The 20010-nt window shown below is 34.6% G+C and overlaps 1 protein-coding gene across 5 annotated transcripts in view; it reads left to right on the top strand.

The window, feature by feature from the left end:
* The window catches only part of SLC23A2 (solute carrier family 23 member 2), a 108819-nt gene extending 99458 nt beyond the window's left edge, over positions 1 to 9361 (top strand). For all 5 annotated transcript variants that reach the window (XM_031950628.1, XM_031950630.1, XM_031950629.1 and 2 more), the window contains 3 exons: positions 804 to 941; positions 2691 to 2786; positions 4102 to 9361. In XM_031950628.1, the coding sequence (XP_031806488.1) occupies positions 804 to 941; positions 2691 to 2786; positions 4102 to 4334 (467 nt within the window). In that variant the 3' untranslated portion in view covers positions 4335 to 9361. The remainder of the gene's footprint in view (positions 1 to 803; positions 942 to 2690; positions 2787 to 4101) is intronic.
* The last annotated feature ends 10649 nt before the right edge of the window (positions 9362 to 20010 follow it).

The raw sequence follows: 20010 nt of genomic DNA on the forward strand, positions 1-20010 counted from the left end.
GTACATATTTGAGTATATTTTGCAGTTTCAAGATTTTCTGTATAAACTTGATGGCTCTGGATTTTGGTTGTAAAACAATTGCAGTCACATTTTATTTCTCCATAATAACAGATGTGACAAAACATATAATACATAATCAGTCCAAAAGTTCTTAGTTCAAAAGTCATTTATGTTTGATTATACATCTGCCATGAGGGCAGTAAGAGAAAACTTCATTTATCCCGCTCTCTTCCAAGCTTAGTAGCCCGACAGTAATGCATTGAAATGTAGTATTCCAGGCAAGAGGAAACATCAGATTACCACAGATGATCTACTCAGACAAGGATGTTGTTTATAGTTCCACATAGTAATATTAACAGCATATACCTGTGTAGCAATTTGTAATTTACAATTTCAGTGCTATGTCTCTTATCTATATGTCCATGTTGTCTCTTTCAAAGCAAACATAATGATACAGTGAAACCAAAATCTTGACAACTTGGCAACAGTGAGTAAGAGCACTGGGTCTGGAGTCAAGAAGACCTGAGTTCAAATCTAGCCTTGGACACTCAACTGGCCAAGTCAACCAAACTTGTTTATTTCCCTTTCCTCAGCTGTTAAACAGGGGTAATAATAGCGACTCTCTCAGAGCTTTTGTGAGGATCAAGTAAATTGATATCTATAACGTGGTGAGGACAATGCCTGACAACAGAGTAGGTGCCATGGAAATGCTTGTTCCCTTCTCTTCTCTCCCAAATCTTTGCCTTTCAAGTGACTGTTCAAAGGAGATGGTAAATCTTGGATATGTTAATTTCTCTCCTCAGGAATGATCACTGCTGTTGGATTATCGAATCTTCAGTTTATAGATTTAAATTCTTCCCGTAATCTCTTTGTCCTTGGATTTTCCATTTTCTTTGGACTTGTTCTTCCAAGTTACCTGAAGCAGAATCCACTAGTTACAGGTAATTGAGAAACTATTATTTTCTATGGAGATTTGAGTTGTAACCTTGTTGTCAATCTCCTTTAGATTTTAATAGGAAATGTTTTGCCTTTTTATGTAACATTTGCCTTTGGAGTGCATATTTGTCAGCAGTAATCTCATACAGTTTGTAATTTCGAGTGTAATCCAGCCTTTCACCATGATTATATAAAGTAAGAATATCTCTCTCCTTCCTTCTCTCCCCAACTAAAACCTACTTTTCTTCCTTCCTCCCTTCCTCTCTCAAATGTAAGGCTATATTTTTGAAACTACTTGAAATATTTTCTAATGAATTCCTATTTTGGCATTTCAGCTGTATTAGGAAAACATTATTTAGATTACAATCAAGTCTATTCAGTTTTTTTTTATCCTTAAAAGTCATTTAGTTATACAAAGGAAAATCCAAAAGAAGAGCAGCCTGAACGGCTACTGCTGTACCTTAATTTCCTTATCTGAAAATGAGATGGGTGAACTAGATGGTTTTTCTATTCTTTCTAGCTCTAATACTTTGATCCTATGGTCTTTTTTTTAATTGTAGCTACATTGATAATCCATTAATACTGCAGTGGAACAGATAGTCCCTTCAGAGATACAAATTACAACCCATAATGCTTAACTCCATTATTTATGTAATCCTTGTTCATGTCTTTCCATGGTGAAGAATTGTCCATCCAATGTGCTGGGATTTCCCTCATGTTCTCTTGATATTGCATGGATATTATTGGTGCATGCAGACAAGCTATGGATTAATTGTTCCTTGCTTTTGCCATGTGGCCAGGCTTTCTTATTTTCCTTTTATAAATTTCTCTGACAAAATCATTTATATTGCTTTACCTGCATTATTCCTAATTTTTAATGTATCAGAGCCTTCTCACACTCACTGCACATTCCTCCATAGACCTTTAAATGATACTCAACTTTATTTCTCCAATTAGAAACAAATGATAAATATTTAGAAGGAACATAGAAAATGAATGACTGTACTTGTAGCTTGCAGGCTGTACCACATTTCTGCTTTTATCATTATTTACTTTTTAAAGTGCTTTCAAAATTATTTTTGTCTTGTTTGTAAAAGTGTCAATTTTCTTTATAATGAGATTTCTACCTTTAAATGCTAATTGATGCATAAGTATTAAACTATTGTGTAATATCTGTAACAGTTATAAGTATTAAAGTATATAATCAATATAAGAATACTAATTTATTCCCCTCTTTTCCATCATCTTGCCACTTTTGAAGATATAAAGTATTTTGTTCTTTACTATCCACACCACTGTTTTAATAGAAATTATTTAGGGTACAACTAGAATGGCAGACCCCATTTAATAATGATTTCCCATTGTGTGTTAATACATAATTTGTAAGTCTTTTGTTGGTTCGATTATAGTCATAGAATTCTGAACCGATTTAATCTGCCTCCTTCATTTACCACATAGAAATAAAAACTAACTTTGAATTTGTAGACCCTCTGGAAGGATTTCAGAGACTCCCAGGATTTCCTGGACCATACTTTGAGAACCACTTCTTTCCAACACTATTTTTAATACATCTATAATATTTCTAAATTATTCCAAGCAATAGCTATTTGATCAAATCTTTGTCTAGCTGAGATACCTAAATTTTTGGTCTTGATGAATTTTCTTTTCATGAAGTAAGGCTACAAAACCCCGAAACTAGGCATGTTTCTCCTCTCTGCAGACAGTAATCCCTTAATTCTTCCTTTTTTTTTAAGGGATCACAGGAATTGATCAAGTATTAAATGTCCTTCTCACCACAGCTATGTTTGTAGGTGGATGTGTTGCTTTTGTTTTGGATAACACCATCCCAGGTAAGTGCTAATGTTTATTTTTTATTTTATCTGTTTTTTATAATAATAGTGACAATTATTAAATTAAATATCATTATATTTATCAAAACAAACAAATTTATTATCAATTTTAAATCAAATTAAATATAATTATACATAATTTAATAATAAATGAAATATTCATAACAATGAACATGCTGGAAAATCTGTGACCCTGTAAAAATCAGGTACCAGTCAGTTCAAAGGCAGCCATTTGCCATGGGTCATAACCTTTCACCGGTCCTTTCCTAGGTTTATTATTTTGTCCTTTTCTAATCAGTTACTATTAATACTAAGCAAAGCCTAGCTTCAGCAATTGTAAATTTGTCAACATTTTAATGAAGTTTTTAAGACATCTCTTCCTCTTCCTACCTCTCTTTTCCCCTACTTCCTTATGGAAATCTTAGATTGTTTTGGGAACAATGGTTAGAACCTACCCAGAGGCAAATTTAGACTTGCTCTATCAGGAAAAACTTTATAATCATACTTTACATGAATGGGTGCCTCATAGGCCTAGATTATCATTTATGGCATAAACTGGAGTAAAGATTCTTTTTTTTCAGAGAAACTGGATTAGACTGGTGCTGAAGTTTCTTTCAAACTAGAAAGTCTTTGATTCTTTCTCATAGATTCCAACCAACTGTTCTGATTAGAAAGGATAATATCAACAAACATCACAGATTTTTCTTTAGTGACTTTTTTCAGAACAATTCTTACTTTACAGGTAAGAAAAGCCCAGATATAGAAAGTGACTTTCCCAGACTTATATGCTTTCTGGAAGGCAAATCAGCAAGGATTTCACTTTCATTACTCTGAATTCAGAGCTCTTTCCATTGTAACCCATCCTCTTAAGTGACAAGTCACAATTAATATAGTATTTCTCGTAATATCCTTTATTTTAGATAAAAAGAAATCAGGTTACAGAAAGGACAAACATTTTGCCCTCAGGTGTACCTACTGGAATGTTATAACCAGTGCTTTAAACCCAAGTCTCTCTTGACTCTACATCCTTTTGTTCTTTCTATCACACATCAAACACAATAGCAAATGGGCAAGGTATTGTCTAGCATAGTATTCTATCTACTTATTAAATCGTGACCGAGCAGAAATTTAATCTTTATTCCAAGGGCAAAATTTATTCCAGGATTACCTTGCTATGAAACAGTTTTCTTTTAAGCAGAACTGTGTTTTTCTTAATAAGGTTGTTAAATTAATGTGTTTGTTTTCTTCCCTCTTCCTCCTTCCCTCCTTGGGTCCTTCTCCTCCTCATTCTGTGCTTCATCCTGTTTTTTAACAGGTACTCCAGAAGAAAGAGGAATACGGAAATGGAAGAAAGGAGTTGGAAAAGGAAGTAAATCACTTGATGGCATGGAATCCTATGATTTGCCATTTGGCATGAACATTATTAAAAAATTCCGATGCTTCAGTTATTTACCAATCAGCCCAACCTTCATGGGTTACACATGGAAAGGTTTCAGGAAAAGCACTAACTGCAGAAATTCAGATGAAGATTCAGAGGCTACTGTATAGCCTTAGTTGAAATTATATTATCTAGTTGTAGTAAAAGATGTATTTGAAGTTCTTTGCTGATTAATAAGCATTAAAATATATGTTTTGTATATCTGCATTTAAATTTTGAAACCCAGAGCCGAGACTGATTATAAATAGCTTTTCTGTTGTGGGTGGTGATATTGTCTAATATAGTGTCTTGACCATCTTATTATTTAAATCCTTGATCCTGGCTCTTTTCAGGGCATCCATTGCTGGCAATGATAGCTGCGCCTGAAAATTCCTGATCCTCCTGTGGAAGAGAGATATTTGGAATTCGTTGTGGCTTTTTTTGTTCTTTTGTGGGGGAGGGGGGGTTGTATTTGTTTTATTCATTCCTCTTTCTTGGTAAATGTGTAGTATTGTTTTGGATATGTGCTGTCTTATCCTAGCATTCTGAATGTTTGACTGCATGCCAAGTCATCCAAGATGCCTGTCAACATTTTCTCTTCCTCACCTAGATTTTCTGTACTCATTACACAGGCAAATTCACAGGACCTATCTCTGCCCTAGAAAGACTTCTGGTCCTTCAAGCCACTCGAACCTACTTCCTTGGATAGTTTGTTCATAATTTTTCATTTCATCTGTGCCTAAAAAAAGTCTTGGGGAAAGCAAAAATGCATTTTTTTCTGCATCATTTTGACTTAATAGTCAATATAGTCATATTCTCCTCTTGCATTTGTATTTCAGAAATCTGGATTGCCCTATGGTTTATGTAGACACACATTTGTAAAAATCACAGATACTTGTTTTGAATGAATCTGGGTGAAGAGGATATGGGTCATGTGTTCTTTTAATCAATGTCTATTGACTATTAATCTGCTGTCTTTCATAATCAGATTATTAATACTACCCTGCCTAAAAGTCTACTAAGAGATAATTTATTACTATATCCTTATCCCCTGGATTTTTGAATAGATACAGGTTATCTATCATCTGAGAGTACCAGTCATTGTTAGCTGAATATTTTGGCTCTCCTGTAATATGGATGTTGTTAGTTATTAGGCATTCATAATTGTGATTCTATATTCACGTTTAATGTTCTTATTACAAATTAATTTGACGTCAGTGTTTTTCATTGTGATCTATCCAACTTTGATGTGATCCACTCTTGTCCCCTCACTCACCCACTCCATTCCCCAAAGAAAAACAGGAAAAAGAACTCGCATTTGCAATGCCATGGAAATCATCAGGGAAGCTTAATATAATGTGCTCTTAAGGCCAGTATAATATTTCTGTGCTTGCATTTTGTATGTCTTGATCAAATGAAGGTTTATGCTATAACTCTTTTTTAAAAAATGTATCTGAACTGACTACTTGACTAGAGCATGGGAAGGCCATAGTTTTCCTCTGAGTCTTGCTTTAATATAAGATCAAGGAGAAAGAATAAGTGAATCAATCAGCATTGAATGACCCAATATCTGAGTAAATCCATTTACTCTAGTTCATGGAATGTCTCCATAAAAATCTTTATTATTGCACAGCTGTTCACAGAAGAGATTTTTAAGCTGTTTTAGCTCATGGAAACATTCAATAATTTGCCATTTCGATATCTGCTGGATATTATCAAGGTAGTCTGCATGGTTGTACTACCTGTTTGAATAAAGCCTTCTCCTTTTTCTTTTTGTTTACTGATCCACTCTAAGTGAGAGGCATTTGTTTGAATGTTGCCTTAACACCTGCTTCCTTGCTGAGCACTCTAATTGAGAACACTAAACTATTAATAAAAATAGCCTGTTTATTTGATTTGGAGTTATCAGCTCAGGGAAAGGTAAAAAAAAAAAAGAGAGAAAAGTCAGAAACTTAGTGAGATGACTACATTTATACCAGATCCTGAAGATGGTTAATCAGCTGCTGTTTGAGCAGCTAAAAGGAACCAAAATGGATAATTTCAAATAACATACAACTCTTTTTGCAATAGTTCATTTTTGCCTCCATTTCTAGCTTAAGGAACTCCAGTCTTGGCACTCAAGTCAGTGTTAAGATTAGTTTGTTATAAATAGGAGAGAAGCACTTTGAGATCAACTTAGCTGTATTTTTAGATTGTTGGCTAAATAAGCTATATGTTTTTAACCCTTTGACTCCAGGAAGCTTAAGCTAAAGTGAGCATTGCATTAAGACACCCTGGCTTGTCTGCATTTCGTGCCAAGATCTTATTACAGATTAAACGAAACACATGTATTCAGAATTGCTTGTGGTTTTATATGTTAAAGTTCTGGCTGTTTTAGTGTACATTAGACGTAGTGTTGTTCAAAAGAAAATCACCTAGTGGTTCAGTCAATCTTGTCTTTTTCGTTGTGAGACAAGCAATATACCATGCTGTGTTAAGCTATGCTTTGTTTAGCCCTATCTGATTCCTTTCCCCTGACAAATGGAGAAAACTATGCTAAATTGATGGGTGTTTGGTAAGTATGCCGTGACACTATTTCTAACTGTTCGGCACAGTAAAGCTGTCAAATATCTTACCAGAATGATTTAACACTTACCAGTGTAATTCAGTAATAACATCCTGGTTAATATGGATGACTTGCCTTTTTGATATCTTTCTTCCATTAAACAGTGTAAAAAGTTTGCGTGTTGCAAAAGATTCAGGAGCTGTTGTTTTCAACTCCTTCAGCCTTGGAAAATGTCTTGCTTTGTACCATCCATGTGTGATGTACCTTTACTTTAAACAAATAGAGAAGAGACATAAAGTAACTGGACTTTCTCTAGAGAGAATTTCCCACGCTGATGTGATGTTTGGTGTGGGATGAACTTTGAGAATTGCCAAATTAGGGGGTCCTTTTTGAACTATTTTGTGAAGCAGGGACTGAAATGTAGTAAAGAGAACAATATACCAGGTCACCAATGGGGCCATTTGCCAGGAATTGAAAATGTAAATGTGGTAGGAATCCAGTGTTTGAATTGGACAATAATAAATTTCTTGCATATACATAGCACCTAAAGTTAATCACATAATAGAGTGCAGCTCAATTGCCAGCAAGCAAGCTGTGGAACAAAAGATGCTATATTGGTGCAGGGGGTTAATTTGTTATGTTTTTAGTTTCTGTTTATAGAAATAGCTAGGTATGAAGCTGAGGATAACATAAGGGTGAATTGAGTGTGTCTGTCACACTGCAGTTTTTTTGTGTGGAATGGGGCAATTTGCTGAATTGTTTGTCCACTAAATCGAATATATAGTAGAAAATATATTAAAAGCCTGATATGTTCAGAATGAAAAACAGAAAAGAGTGTCCCATCTCCCAATTCATGGCAAAAATACTTTCTTCACCACAGTCATAGAATTGGAAACTCACCCTGAATTTCTCTAATTTACCAGCAGTATAATTGATAGTCATTCAGAATTAACACACTGAAATTCAGGTTCTTGTTTAAAGGAACCCACAGATTTCAGTTTTGTTGCAAACTATCTGTAATTGGCCAGAGTAAATGCACTAGGTCACACCAGGTGAGTGACCAGTGAACTAGGAGAAGCAGTCATATCTCCATGTGTGACAGATCCACAGGATTTGCTTTATATCTTTGAATACAGACTTTAAATATAACAGCTTGGTTTGTACATGAATATTGCAGTATTTCCATATATTAAAATAACATTTCCACCCAGGATAATGGTCACAGGTTTCCAGGGAGGGAGTGATATGATTTTCATGACAATGTCATGTGATAATAGAATTTCTCCATTGATGAATCTCTAGTTAGTTGTGTATACTTTGTTTACCCATGCTTCTGTTTATAACAAAAAACTGAAGTTGTTTCTTTTATTCATGTCCCTGCTGAAAATATTGGTACTAGGAAATTAGAGTGAACATTTGCAGATGTAATCCTCAGTGCTTTTATGTGCCACAAAAGTGGTTAAGCCAAATGCATCAGTCAGAGAATAATCAGCTGTGGCAATATCTTTATACCAAGAGTTTCAGGATTTAGGGGAGAGAACATTCAGTAGGTTAAATTTAATTGTGACGTAAAGGGGACTGCAGATTAACAACGACTGATTTAGCTAGTTTCAAAATAGCTTAACCATTAGATTTTGGACACCCAGTTCACATCTCTTTGTGCTATACAAAGTACATAATTCCTGTATCAATGTACAATATGTAATTTCCCTAACACAAATGCAATGCTCCAATGGGGTGGCCACTTTCAACTCCACAGATGAAAAAAAGGCAACTCTCTCCCTTAGTCAAAGAGACCTAATTGAAATAGCGACCAATGACTTAATTCCCACATGCTGTGTATATCTTAGTATTTCTTGTTGTGGCTTTTAAGAGAATACGACATCTCCTGCATCACCACAGTCTGACAGTTATTAACAGTATTGCAAGAAGGCCATACAGTTGTTTATTTTTGCCGAAGGATCCATCCATCTGGCTTTGTGCTGAGCTACTTTTTGTACTGAGGAATTCATTTTAGCAGCATCCAAAAACATTCCCATCTTGTTGAGTGTGACTATGCACTGTCATCACTATATATATTATTACTATCAAATGTGCTTAGATTGCTGTTTGTATTTTTCAGGCACTTAGGACATCTTGACCAGTGTGGCCATCTTGCTGATAATTCAAATTATTGTATTTTTTGTTGGTTCAGAACAACTTTTGACATGTTAACAGACTGGATGCTCTTAAAACAGTGGGGATGCCTATATTTTCCATGAGTTTTGTGGCTAAATTTGGCTGTAAACCTTTTGGAGTTTTTTCGTGTTTTAGGGGGGAGGGGTTTTTATTTTTCTCTTTTGTTTGTCTTTTTATTATTTTACATACCAAGGGTTTGGTTTTTCTTTTTGGGGGGGAGGGGTGGGGAAGGGTTTGAGATGTGTAATTCTTTTATGGAGTTTTTAAAAGATTTCATATTGTTTTTCTAACATGGCTTCATTAAACGTTTAAATATTTAAAAATATGTAATATTTGGACCAGATGTTGTGAATAAATAGTAGAGATAAAGCTATTTTATTCTGTATTTTTAAAGCTGTTCAGTATAAATAAAAGCTGACCTAGATGCAGTCCTGTGTTTCTGAGTCATCTTTTACCAGTAAATTAGATTTTTAGAGATAATACCAATCATATTGAAAAGTTCAGATAGCTTGTGGTTGATGAGAGGATCAGATAACTTGTGGTTGATGAGAGGATGAAGATGTCATTGACAGGTGAATAAGGACACCGAATTCTTGTGGTAGACATTTAAACAACCCAAAGACTCCAAAGTGTCTCACTAATCTATTCAATTTATGAGGAAATTTCAATAGTATTTGCCTCTTTCATTTTTATCCCATATCTGGGCAAGGTGGGGGGGAAGGGGAGAGGGGAGAAGGCAGGACTGGAAACCTCTGACCTACTTTAATTGTAATATGAGCCTTGATCCCAAAGGATTGATTAATCCTCTGATTGGGATAGGAAGTCAGGTTGCACTCGACTCTTGCTGAAATAGCTAATTTGTGCACTTGTCTCTAACCCAACCATATCTTTATCCTCCAACATTTCACTATTCTTGATCACGCTTCCTCTGCTATTCAAACTCCTGGTTTCCCCACTTTTAAGGTGCAAGTCCCTTTGGCAATTAAAGCCTAAATTAACTGGTAGCAGCAAATGTGTGTTAAGGAAATTCCTTAAGGACCTTTCTATTATAGGGTAAAACTGAATGAATTAAAGGATAAGTAGGAATCAATGCATTTTGGTTTAGATCACATAAATTATACATTATCTTTTCCACAAACCCACCCAGCTTTCAAACTGCTCTATTTCCTTAGGATACCTAGCTTAATCATCCATGTTTTTCCCTGATCTCAGGTGGATCCTTCACTTTGTCATCTTTGCCTCATTCCTACATGTCCAGTCAGTGACCACATCCACATCCTTTTTCTCATACAACCACCACCTTAATTCATCTCTTCTTCACCTTTCACTATTGCAATAATCTTTTAATTGGCCTTCCTATTCCAAGTCTACCTCCAAACAATTGCTAAAAGCATTTTCCTAAAATTCAGATCTGGCAACATCACTCCTTGAATTGTTGCCAGTTGTTCCCTAGGTTGTTTTGTTTTGTTTTGTTTTGTTTGTTTTGACACCAGTTTTATTCAATATGTCATTTAGTCATTTTTTAGTTGTGTGATTCTTTTTTTTTTCATAATTATAACTTTTTATTCATGGAACCCATGCCTGGGTAATTTTTTACATTATCCTTGCACTCACCAGTGATTCCCTATTGATTCTAGGAATAGATATTTCATTTTTAATCTTTTAAAATCTCTATGAATGTCTTTGAAAAAATAATTGTGAATATGATAGTAGGAGTATGTAATTTATAAGAGTACATAGTGCATAGTATCACATGCCCCCCCCCCCCCCCCCCAAGCTGGTAAGGATCCATAATCAAAAATCTTTTACTTTAAAAATAAAACATTTAAATAAGGATAGTAAGTAATAAGAAATAGTATTACATTTGCCTGAATAGCTTCATCCTACTTTCCCTAGAGAGTAACTTGAAACCAAGCCCCTTCCTAGTCACCATTCTAACAGAGAAAGCAGGGAGAAATTCTTTATAACCAGAATAAGGGGCTTAGAGCCTTTAGCATAGGCTGACTTGACCCTTACTCATTCTTCATCCAGTTTCCATGAAACTCCCAGCTTAACTTGCTCAAAGATCTACTTATTCAAGTCTCAGATCTTGTCCAGCATAACCATGGTTCTACAGGTACTTTGATTACAGTCTTCTATATCATAATTCCTCTTTCAGTCTCCACAAAGAATCTGTGCTACAGTCTTCGCCTCATCAGAAATGGGGTTTTGGAATGTCTGGGCTAGCCTTCTCGAGGTCCTTTGGATGGGCCTTCATCTCAGCAGGATAAATACCACGAAAATGATCAGGAATAGAGTCTAGAGTCTTTATTCTGGCCCAGTCTTGATCTTAGTGAAGGAGTGCAGGAGGCAGGAGAGCCACCAGGAGGATAGTCAAAAATGGCATGTCTCATTTCCAGTCCTTCTCAGCCCTTAAATACCCTATTACAAATACATCATTACAGCACATATTATGTGTGAACTAGAGAACCATCACATCACCATGCTAAGTACTAAGTATATGTCTACTAGAGAGACATCATCTCATCAATTCCACTGAGTTAACACCTTGTAGGTATCCTTGTTTCAAGTATACTTCTCCAGAATTCCGCAATATCTGTGGTCCTCTACAGGGTTTTCCTTCATCTTTCCTCTTAGACTTAACAGAACTCTGTATACAATAAGTGCTTAATAAGTATCAAATCATTCCTCTGAAGTGGTGATCCACTGGACATTTGGATCCAATTTATTAGCCCGGCATCAGATTGACACTATGACTTAAAAAATGTAGATGAATAGCTAGGTCAGAAGGGAAGATGGTGGCCTGTGGGGCAGCCTGAGATAAAGGGAAGTCGTCATTCCCAAAGTGTGTGATTGTTTGCTTTTCAACAGGTTCAAAAAATATTTGGAAAGTTTGGTTGATTGGCTGTTGAGGAAAGGATGAACCTAAAGTAATAAATGTTAGGGTAGCTCTATGGTAGAATAGAAACAACATGGCTCTAAATTTACCACTAGATTGTAATCTTCATCCAACTATAAAGACAATGTTCTGCACACAGAAAGCATGTCATAAATATTTGGGGAATTGCTGCTGTTTACATAGCCATTAACTTGGATACCTAAGGGGAGAAGTCAGGAAGAATTAAGAATGGTAATTTTAGTTAATGTGTGAGAAGTTTCATAGCAAATGTTCAGTACGTTTACTATTCCCCACTTTCCAAAATGAATTCTTAATAAGTGTAATAGGGCCATAGAAGATGTAATCATAAACCTCTAGATGTGGAAATCATAGCACTAATAGCTACTATTGCTATAGTGCTTTGAGATTTGCAAAGTATTTTAAGAATAATGTAAGTCCTTTGAGGGAAGTGCTATTTTTATTCTCATTTTATAGATGAGAAACAGGCAGATAAAAGTTACATTACTTATTCAGGAAGTTGCCCAGTTAGTAAATTCCTGATTCCTGTCTAGCACTCTCATTACTGGTACAGGCATATCTCAGAAATATTGCAAGTGTGGTTCCAGACCATCACAATTAAGCAAACCTGATGAATTTTTTTGTTTCCCAGTGCATACAAAAGTTATGTTTATGTGATACTATAGTCTATTATATAATACATTAGTATTATAGATTTTAAAAACCACAATGTACATGTCTTAATTTTTAAAAAATGATCCTTTTGTAAATCATAATCTTTTTGATGATAGAGGGTCTTGCCTCAGTGTTGACTGCTCATTGATCAAGGTGGTGGTTACTGAAGGTTGGGGTGGCGGTAGCAATTTCTTAAAATAAAACAATGAAGTCTATTACATCAATTGACTGTTCTTTCACTTGAATACTTAGAGCCTATTATAGGGTTATTAACTGGCCTAGTTTCGATGTTACTGTGTTTCAGATAATGGGGAGAAGAACAGAAATGGGAACGGCTGGGTTGAGTGAGCACTCAGAACACATTTATCAATAAAGTTTGTATCTTATATGCATGTGATCCCTGGCACCCCAAAACAATTACAATAGTAACATCAAAGTTTACCATAATGAAGTTCACCACAATAAATAAAGATCACACATCACCATAAGAGATGTAATAATGTTTGAAATATAGTGAGAATTATCAAAATGTGACACACAGACATGATGTGCGTACCTGCTGTTGAAAATATGGCACTGATAGACTTGCTTAACGCAGGATTGCCACAAACCTTCAATTTGTAATAAAAAAGAACCCGATGCTTGCAAAGTGCAATAAAGCAAAGAACAATAAAACAAGGTTTGCTGTATTTTACCCCCTTCTAACTAGGAAGTATTCGGCAATTTTTCCTTTTCCATACTCCTTTCATTTGGTCTCATACCTTCTGGAATACTTCTACCCTGGAATAGATCATTATTCAAAAGGTTCAAACATGGAAAAGGGATTATATTGATTTTTCTTGACTTTAGTAGGTAAGCCTGGGAACCATGTGCAAGTTTCTAAAGAGAAAAATCTGGAAAATTAGGGAGAAAATGTCCTATCACAAAGTGGAAAGGGCTGCCTCAGGAAACACTCTCCTTGGATGTTGTCAAGCAAAAGCTGGATGCTTTTTTTTGGGGGGGGGGAGATTTTTCGGGAGGAGAAGTAGCCTAGTCAGGACTAGATAGGGGACTGAAGTCCTCCTTTCCAAATTTAAAAAATTTCTGTGCCTATTACATTCCCCAAACTCTTAGCTGAAATTCTGGGAAGAAATGAGACTGACAAAGCCAAAGTGTGAGCATGAACGTGGCTGGTTTTTGTGAGTCAAGGTGACCTGGTTTAAAGAGTCCTTCCTTTCTCTAATCTATAACGGCTGTGGCACCAAGGTAGTCACTTAAGTCTTAGCTACTGAAGATCTGCTTTCATACAAGTCAACAAAATTACAGCCCTGAAATCAAAAAATAACATAGCCATTGATGGTGAAGCACAGGGTTGTCTCCCCCATGATATCATGATATGCTTCCTTGACTTTTACGTGGCCTCATAGGAATCATAAACTAAAATTTTCATTGAATTCCCCTAAGTAGTATTCTTAAGGGGAACTCAGGGATCAACTGAAGTCACATAGCTCCGGGTCATTATTGTGCTATTAATTATTAGCTATGTGACCACAGGCACAAGTCTTACTGGGTCTTAGTTTCCTCAACTGTAAAAGTGAAGAAATTAGAATAAACATTTTCTGAGATTCCTTCTGTGATTTTGAAATCTTTGACTAAATGATTCCCTAAAATCATGCAGCTGGGTAGCACAATGGTTAGAGGGATGAGCATAGAGTCATAAAGACCAGAGTCCAAATTCAGCCTCAAACCCAACAGTCATTTAATCTTTTTCCTCAACTGTAAAACAAGGATAATGATAACACCTACTTCCTAAAGTGGTTGTATCATCTCAAGGATCAAGTGAGATAGTATTTGTAAAATCACTTAGCACACAGTACCTGGGACATAATAGGTGATTGATTGTTATATACATGTTTTTTTTTTTTTGGGGGGGGGGGTTGTTGTTTTTGTGAAGTCCAGGATCACATAGAAAAAAAAAATAACAATGCTTTTATTTAAAGTTTTGAATTCCAAATTTTATTCCTCCTTCTCCTTTCCTCTTCCTGAGATGGTAAGCAATCAGATATAGGTTATAGATATTAAATTATATATAACATTTCCATTTTAGTCATTTTGTGCAAGAAGATGAATGAAAGAAGAAAAAGTGAAAGAAAATGAAAAATAGCATGCTTCAATCTGTATTCAAACAATGTCAGTTCTTAGGTGTTATTATTCCTTAGAAGTTTAGAAAATTATATAAAATTCAAATTTCAGCTTCCACAAATAAAGTTTTATTGGAGCATAGACATGTAATTCATTTGTGTTTATCTATGGCTGTTTCTATGGCATAATAACAAAGCTAGTAGTTGTGACAGAGACTCTGTATGGTGTTCTCACTCATTCTGAATGCTGCTTGGTATATTCCAAATCACAGTGACTTGGCTAAAACTCAGCTGTGTTTTGTGGACTACAACAGTTTTTTTTTTTTTATCATTAATGAATACTCATCATGTTAAAATAAGGAATGAGGGGAAAACATTTTTCATGGTTTTCTTGAGCTCAGGGCCAAGACTGAAGTTTTTCTGAACAAGAATTCCTTTAGGAGTTCCTTGAGCACTATTATCAAACCTGCAGGACTTTGCAAATCAAATTTTACTGCAGACTTGATGTTATTTCTTAAACAATGCAACATAAAATTACATAGCAAAGCAGTATTTATATGTGAAACTTCAAATGCAGTAAAGTCAATTTGAAGACAACTAACATTGTTAACACCACAAAAAATGTCAAATTGCTTTATACATTGCCCATCATGTCAAAAGTTAAAACAACAAGCAAAATGTCCATCTCCAACACATTTGCAATAAGTTATTTTCGTATCTCAAACTTCACTTCCAGCAGTTATTGTTGAACTTTAAAATATGGGCAAAAGAAATGGTCATATTTCAAAAACTATTTAACAGTATAATTAAGGGGCTTCTGCCTTACCCTTCAACTGGAAGTAATTAACCTGCAACATGGTTAGCTAAGTGACACAGTAGAAAAAGTGCTGCGCCTGGAATCAGAAAGCTGTGGGTTCAAATTCCGTCTCAGACTTTTACTAGCTGTGTGACCCTGTGCAAGTAATTTAATCCTAATTGTTTCAAAAAAGAAAGAAAGAAAGAAAGAAAGAATTCCTGTTCTTAAAACAATATTGCTATTATCATATACAATATTCTCTTGATTCTTCTTAATTTTATCTTCATTATTTCATGGAAGTCTTTCCAAGCTTTTCTAAACCCAATGAGCTCATTTTTATACAAGAGTAATCTATCATGAACATGTACCACAAATTTTTTTAACCATTCCCCAATTGACAGGCATCCCTGCAATTTTTGTTTTTTTGCCACTACAATGAGAGCTGCTATAATAAATATTTTAGAACATATAGGTTGGTTTCCATTTTCCTCTAATCATCTTGGGAAATGGACCTAATAGTGTATTGCTAGGTCAAAGGGTATAGATTTCACTCTTTGGGTATAATTCCAAATTTCTCCAAGATGAATGGATTAGCTCACAGATCCACCAACAATGAATTAAAGTCCCAGTTTTTCTACATCCTCTCCAACATTTGTCACTTTCCCTTTCTAACATTTAGTGTAAAATGATGTCAATATCTTAATTTGCATTTCACTAATTCCTTCTCTAACTCTAATTTCCTTCCTTTATATTTTCCCCATTAGTTTTGTTGATATTCTTGATCTTTTGTTCTTCTGAATGAATTTTATTGTTTTTTTTCTAGCTCCATAAGACAATTTTTTTGGTAATTTAATTGTGATGCCATCAAATATATAGATATTTTCATTTCTTTGATAATTTAATTTGCATTTCTCTAATGAATAATGATTTAGAACATTTTTTTCATATAACTATAAACTGTTTTGGAACAAATCATTAGAAAACTGCCTATTCCTATCCTTTGACAATCAATTGGGGAATGACTTGATATCTGAGATATTTATCTGAGGAACTGTTTATAAATATTTTCCCCCAGTTTTTTGCTTTTCTTCTGACCTTGGCAATAATTCTTTTATTTATATGAAAACCTTTTAATTTGATATAATCAAAATTATCTGTTTTACATCTCAATATTCTTTTGTTCATAAATTGTTCACATATCCATAAATGATAGGTAATAGGTTTATTTTTAAAATTTTCTTGTAATGTTTCTTTTTATATTTGGGTCACATATCCATTTTAACCTTATTTTGATAAGATATTGGTTTATGCCCAGTTTCTGATAGATTGCTTTCCAGCTTTCCTAACCATTTTTACTAAATAATAAATTCTTATCCCCAGAACTTGTCTACACTTGCTAAGCACTGGGCAAATGTATTCATTTGCTGATATAGCTCATATATCTATTCTATTATGATCTATCTTTCTGCTTCTTAGTCAGTACCAGATAGTTTTGATAATTACTGTCTTAAAATATAGTTTAAGATCTGGTACTGCTAAATCTCTTTCTTTTACATTTTTTCCCCATTAGCTCCTTTGATATTCTTGACCTTTTGTTCTTACAGATGAATGTGTTATTTTTTTCTAGCTTAATAAAATAATTTTTGGTAATTTAATTGATATGGCATTGAACATATAGATTAATTTGTTCTCTTTTTTTATTATATTGGCTCTGCCTACCCCTGAACAAATGATATTTCTCCATTTATTTAAACCTGATTTTATTTGTATACAAAGTTTCTATGTTTTTGCATATAAATTCTGAGTTTGTTTTGGTAGGTGTATTCCCAGATATTTTATACTATCTAGAGTTATTTTAAATGGGATATCTCTAAGCTATCTTTTCCTGTTTCTGTTGGTGATATATAAGGAAAACCAATGATTTTATGTGGATTTATTTTATATTCTGCTACTTCTCTGAAATATTATTTTAATTAACTTTTAGTTGAGTCTTTAGAATTTTCCACATATATCATCATATCATCTGCAAAAGAAGAAAAAGTTGTATTACTTCATTCCCTATTCTTATTCTTCTGCCTCTTTTTTTTTCTTTAATTGCTATTGCTAAAGTTTTCAATACAATACTGAATAATATTGGTGACAGTGGCCATTCTTGTTTCACACTTGATCTTACTGGGAAAACTTCTAGTTTATCCCCATTACAAATAATGCTTAGTAATGTTTTTAGATAAATACTTCTTATTATTTTAAGGAAAAGTCCATTTATGCCTATGCTTTCAAGTGTGTTTTTTTTTAATAGAATTGAGTGTTGAACTTTATCAAATGTTTTTTCTGCATCTATTGATATTCTACCATGATTTTTGTTATTTTTTTAATTTACAGAGTCAATTACATCAATAGTTTTCTTAATGTCCAATCATCTCTGTATTCCTGATATGAATCTGCTTGGTCAATGTTGTAGCCTCAAATCGGGGAAAACCCAAGACTTCTCCCTGTTCAATGGATTAGGGCATGCTTTCTCACCTGAAAAATAGCCAATAGAAAAGAGAAATATGAAGTTACTAGTTAAATGGCACAATGGATAGAGTACAAGGAATTCTATCTTTTTGAGTTTAAATCCAAGGACACTTATTAGCTGTGTGATCCTGAGTAAGCCCCTTAAAGTTGTTTGCCTCAGTTCCCTCATCTGTAAAATGAGCTGGAGAAGGAAATAGCAAACCACTTTAGCATCTCTTTCAAGAAAACACCAAACATGGTCATGAAAAGTTGGATGCAAGTGAATAACAAATCCCTTTGAATATATTCCAATTCCAATTTAATAGCCAATTGATAGAACCTATCTCTCTACCACAAGTATAGCAGACTAAAAACAAGTTACAAAATACTTGTGGGTGCCCCAAATTCAGAAGCAGGGACCTTGCATTAGATCTCATCCTATATTTCCAGAAGTAATGTCAAATTTTCAAACAAAACTTACATAAGCCAAGCCAGTCCTATCCCCAGTTCATAACTCTTAATACTCATATCCCAAGTATGAAAAAATTTCTCCTTGATGGAATTTGCTGATTGGCTATTCCCTACTACATGTAAAGGGCTTTCCTTAATTGAAATAAAAGGAGCAAGGTCATTAACTGGACAAAGACTGATCAATTAACTCCCTTAAAGAAGGAAAGGTAAGTCGATCATTGGATAAAATGTTGGACATAACAGTCAGGAATGACCTAAGTTCCAATTCTATCTCAGATACCTAAAAGTTGTGTGAACTTGGGCAAGTCACTTATCCTGTTTCTGGATAATAATAAATAGCTTCTTCACAGGGTTGTTGTGAGAATCAAATAATATAATATGTACAATGCTTTGAAACCCTAAAAACCACACAAATACTAGCTATTATGCAGCTAGAGCACTGGAGTTGGAGTCAGAAATACCTGAATTCAAATGCAGGCTGAAATACTTGATATCTGGATGACCCTGGGAAAATTTGCCTCACTTTCCTCATTTGTAAAATAGGGAAAATAATAATTACCTTCCAAGAATATTGTGAGGATCTAGTGAGATAATAATTACAAATTATTTAATTAGCATATGTAAGCACATATATAGTATATATAAATACACACATATATGAATACATATATGTATGTGTGTATGTGTGTATATATATATATATATATATACATATACATTAAAGCATTATGTAAATGTTAGTTTTTTTCTCCTTAAAGTTGATTCTGCCAATTCTGCTCCAAGAATCTAGGGCCAAATCATTGCCTCTGTGTCTCTGGAGAGTGTGTTCCTCTGCCCCTTGACGGCAACATTGTCTTTGAAGCAAAATTTCATGGTCAATGGTCTCTTGGATGAGGAGGAGGAGAAATCCCTTCCCCATTCCGTTGCCTCTGGCATAGGCCCAGATAGGGGTCTTCTCCACAAAGCTTCCTCCTGCTCAGGCAGGTTGGACTGAATGACCTCGCAGATGGCTTTCAGCTCTAAGTCTATGCTCTTAAATAGCAAATTCACCTTTTCTGTGTCTTAATCTACTCATCGAGGAAATAATACCACCTCCTCTCCAGAGTGAGCTTAATGAATTCTTGAAGAGCCTTGTTCAAGAGATAGGAAGCCTGGTGAGTGTAAAGTATCATCTCAATGCTGCTCGTAGTCTGAGATGAAATCTAAGTATCTAGTCCATTTGGCTCAGTTGGGCCCAATCAAGTTTCCCAAACTGGTCCAAAAAAGAATTCACTTTTCCCTGCAAGGGGAGCCATGTTTGTCCATTCAGAATTTTTATTCTGAATCAAACCTTTGTGAGCATGTTTGGTAATCCACTATCCCAAAATTCTCGGTGCAATTTTACACCTCAATAAAACTGTTTTCCCCTCCAAAAATGAAAACTTTTCTAATGTATAAGTTAGTTTTAACCTAGTTTAATTTAGTTTCTTCCTCCTGAGATTATCTTTCATTTATCCTTCCTCTAACTCGTTTGTATGCGATTGACTGCATGTCATCTTTCCCATTAGATTGTGAGCACTCCTAGAGGGCAGGGATTATTATTATTTTTTTTTTTTTTGCTTTTTTTTGTATCCCCAACACTATAACTGGC

Source organism: Sarcophilus harrisii, chromosome 2 (genome assembly GCF_902635505.1).
Source record: "Sarcophilus harrisii chromosome 2, mSarHar1.11, whole genome shotgun sequence".
NCBI classification, from domain to species: Eukaryota; Metazoa; Chordata; class Mammalia; order Dasyuromorphia; family Dasyuridae; genus Sarcophilus; species Sarcophilus harrisii.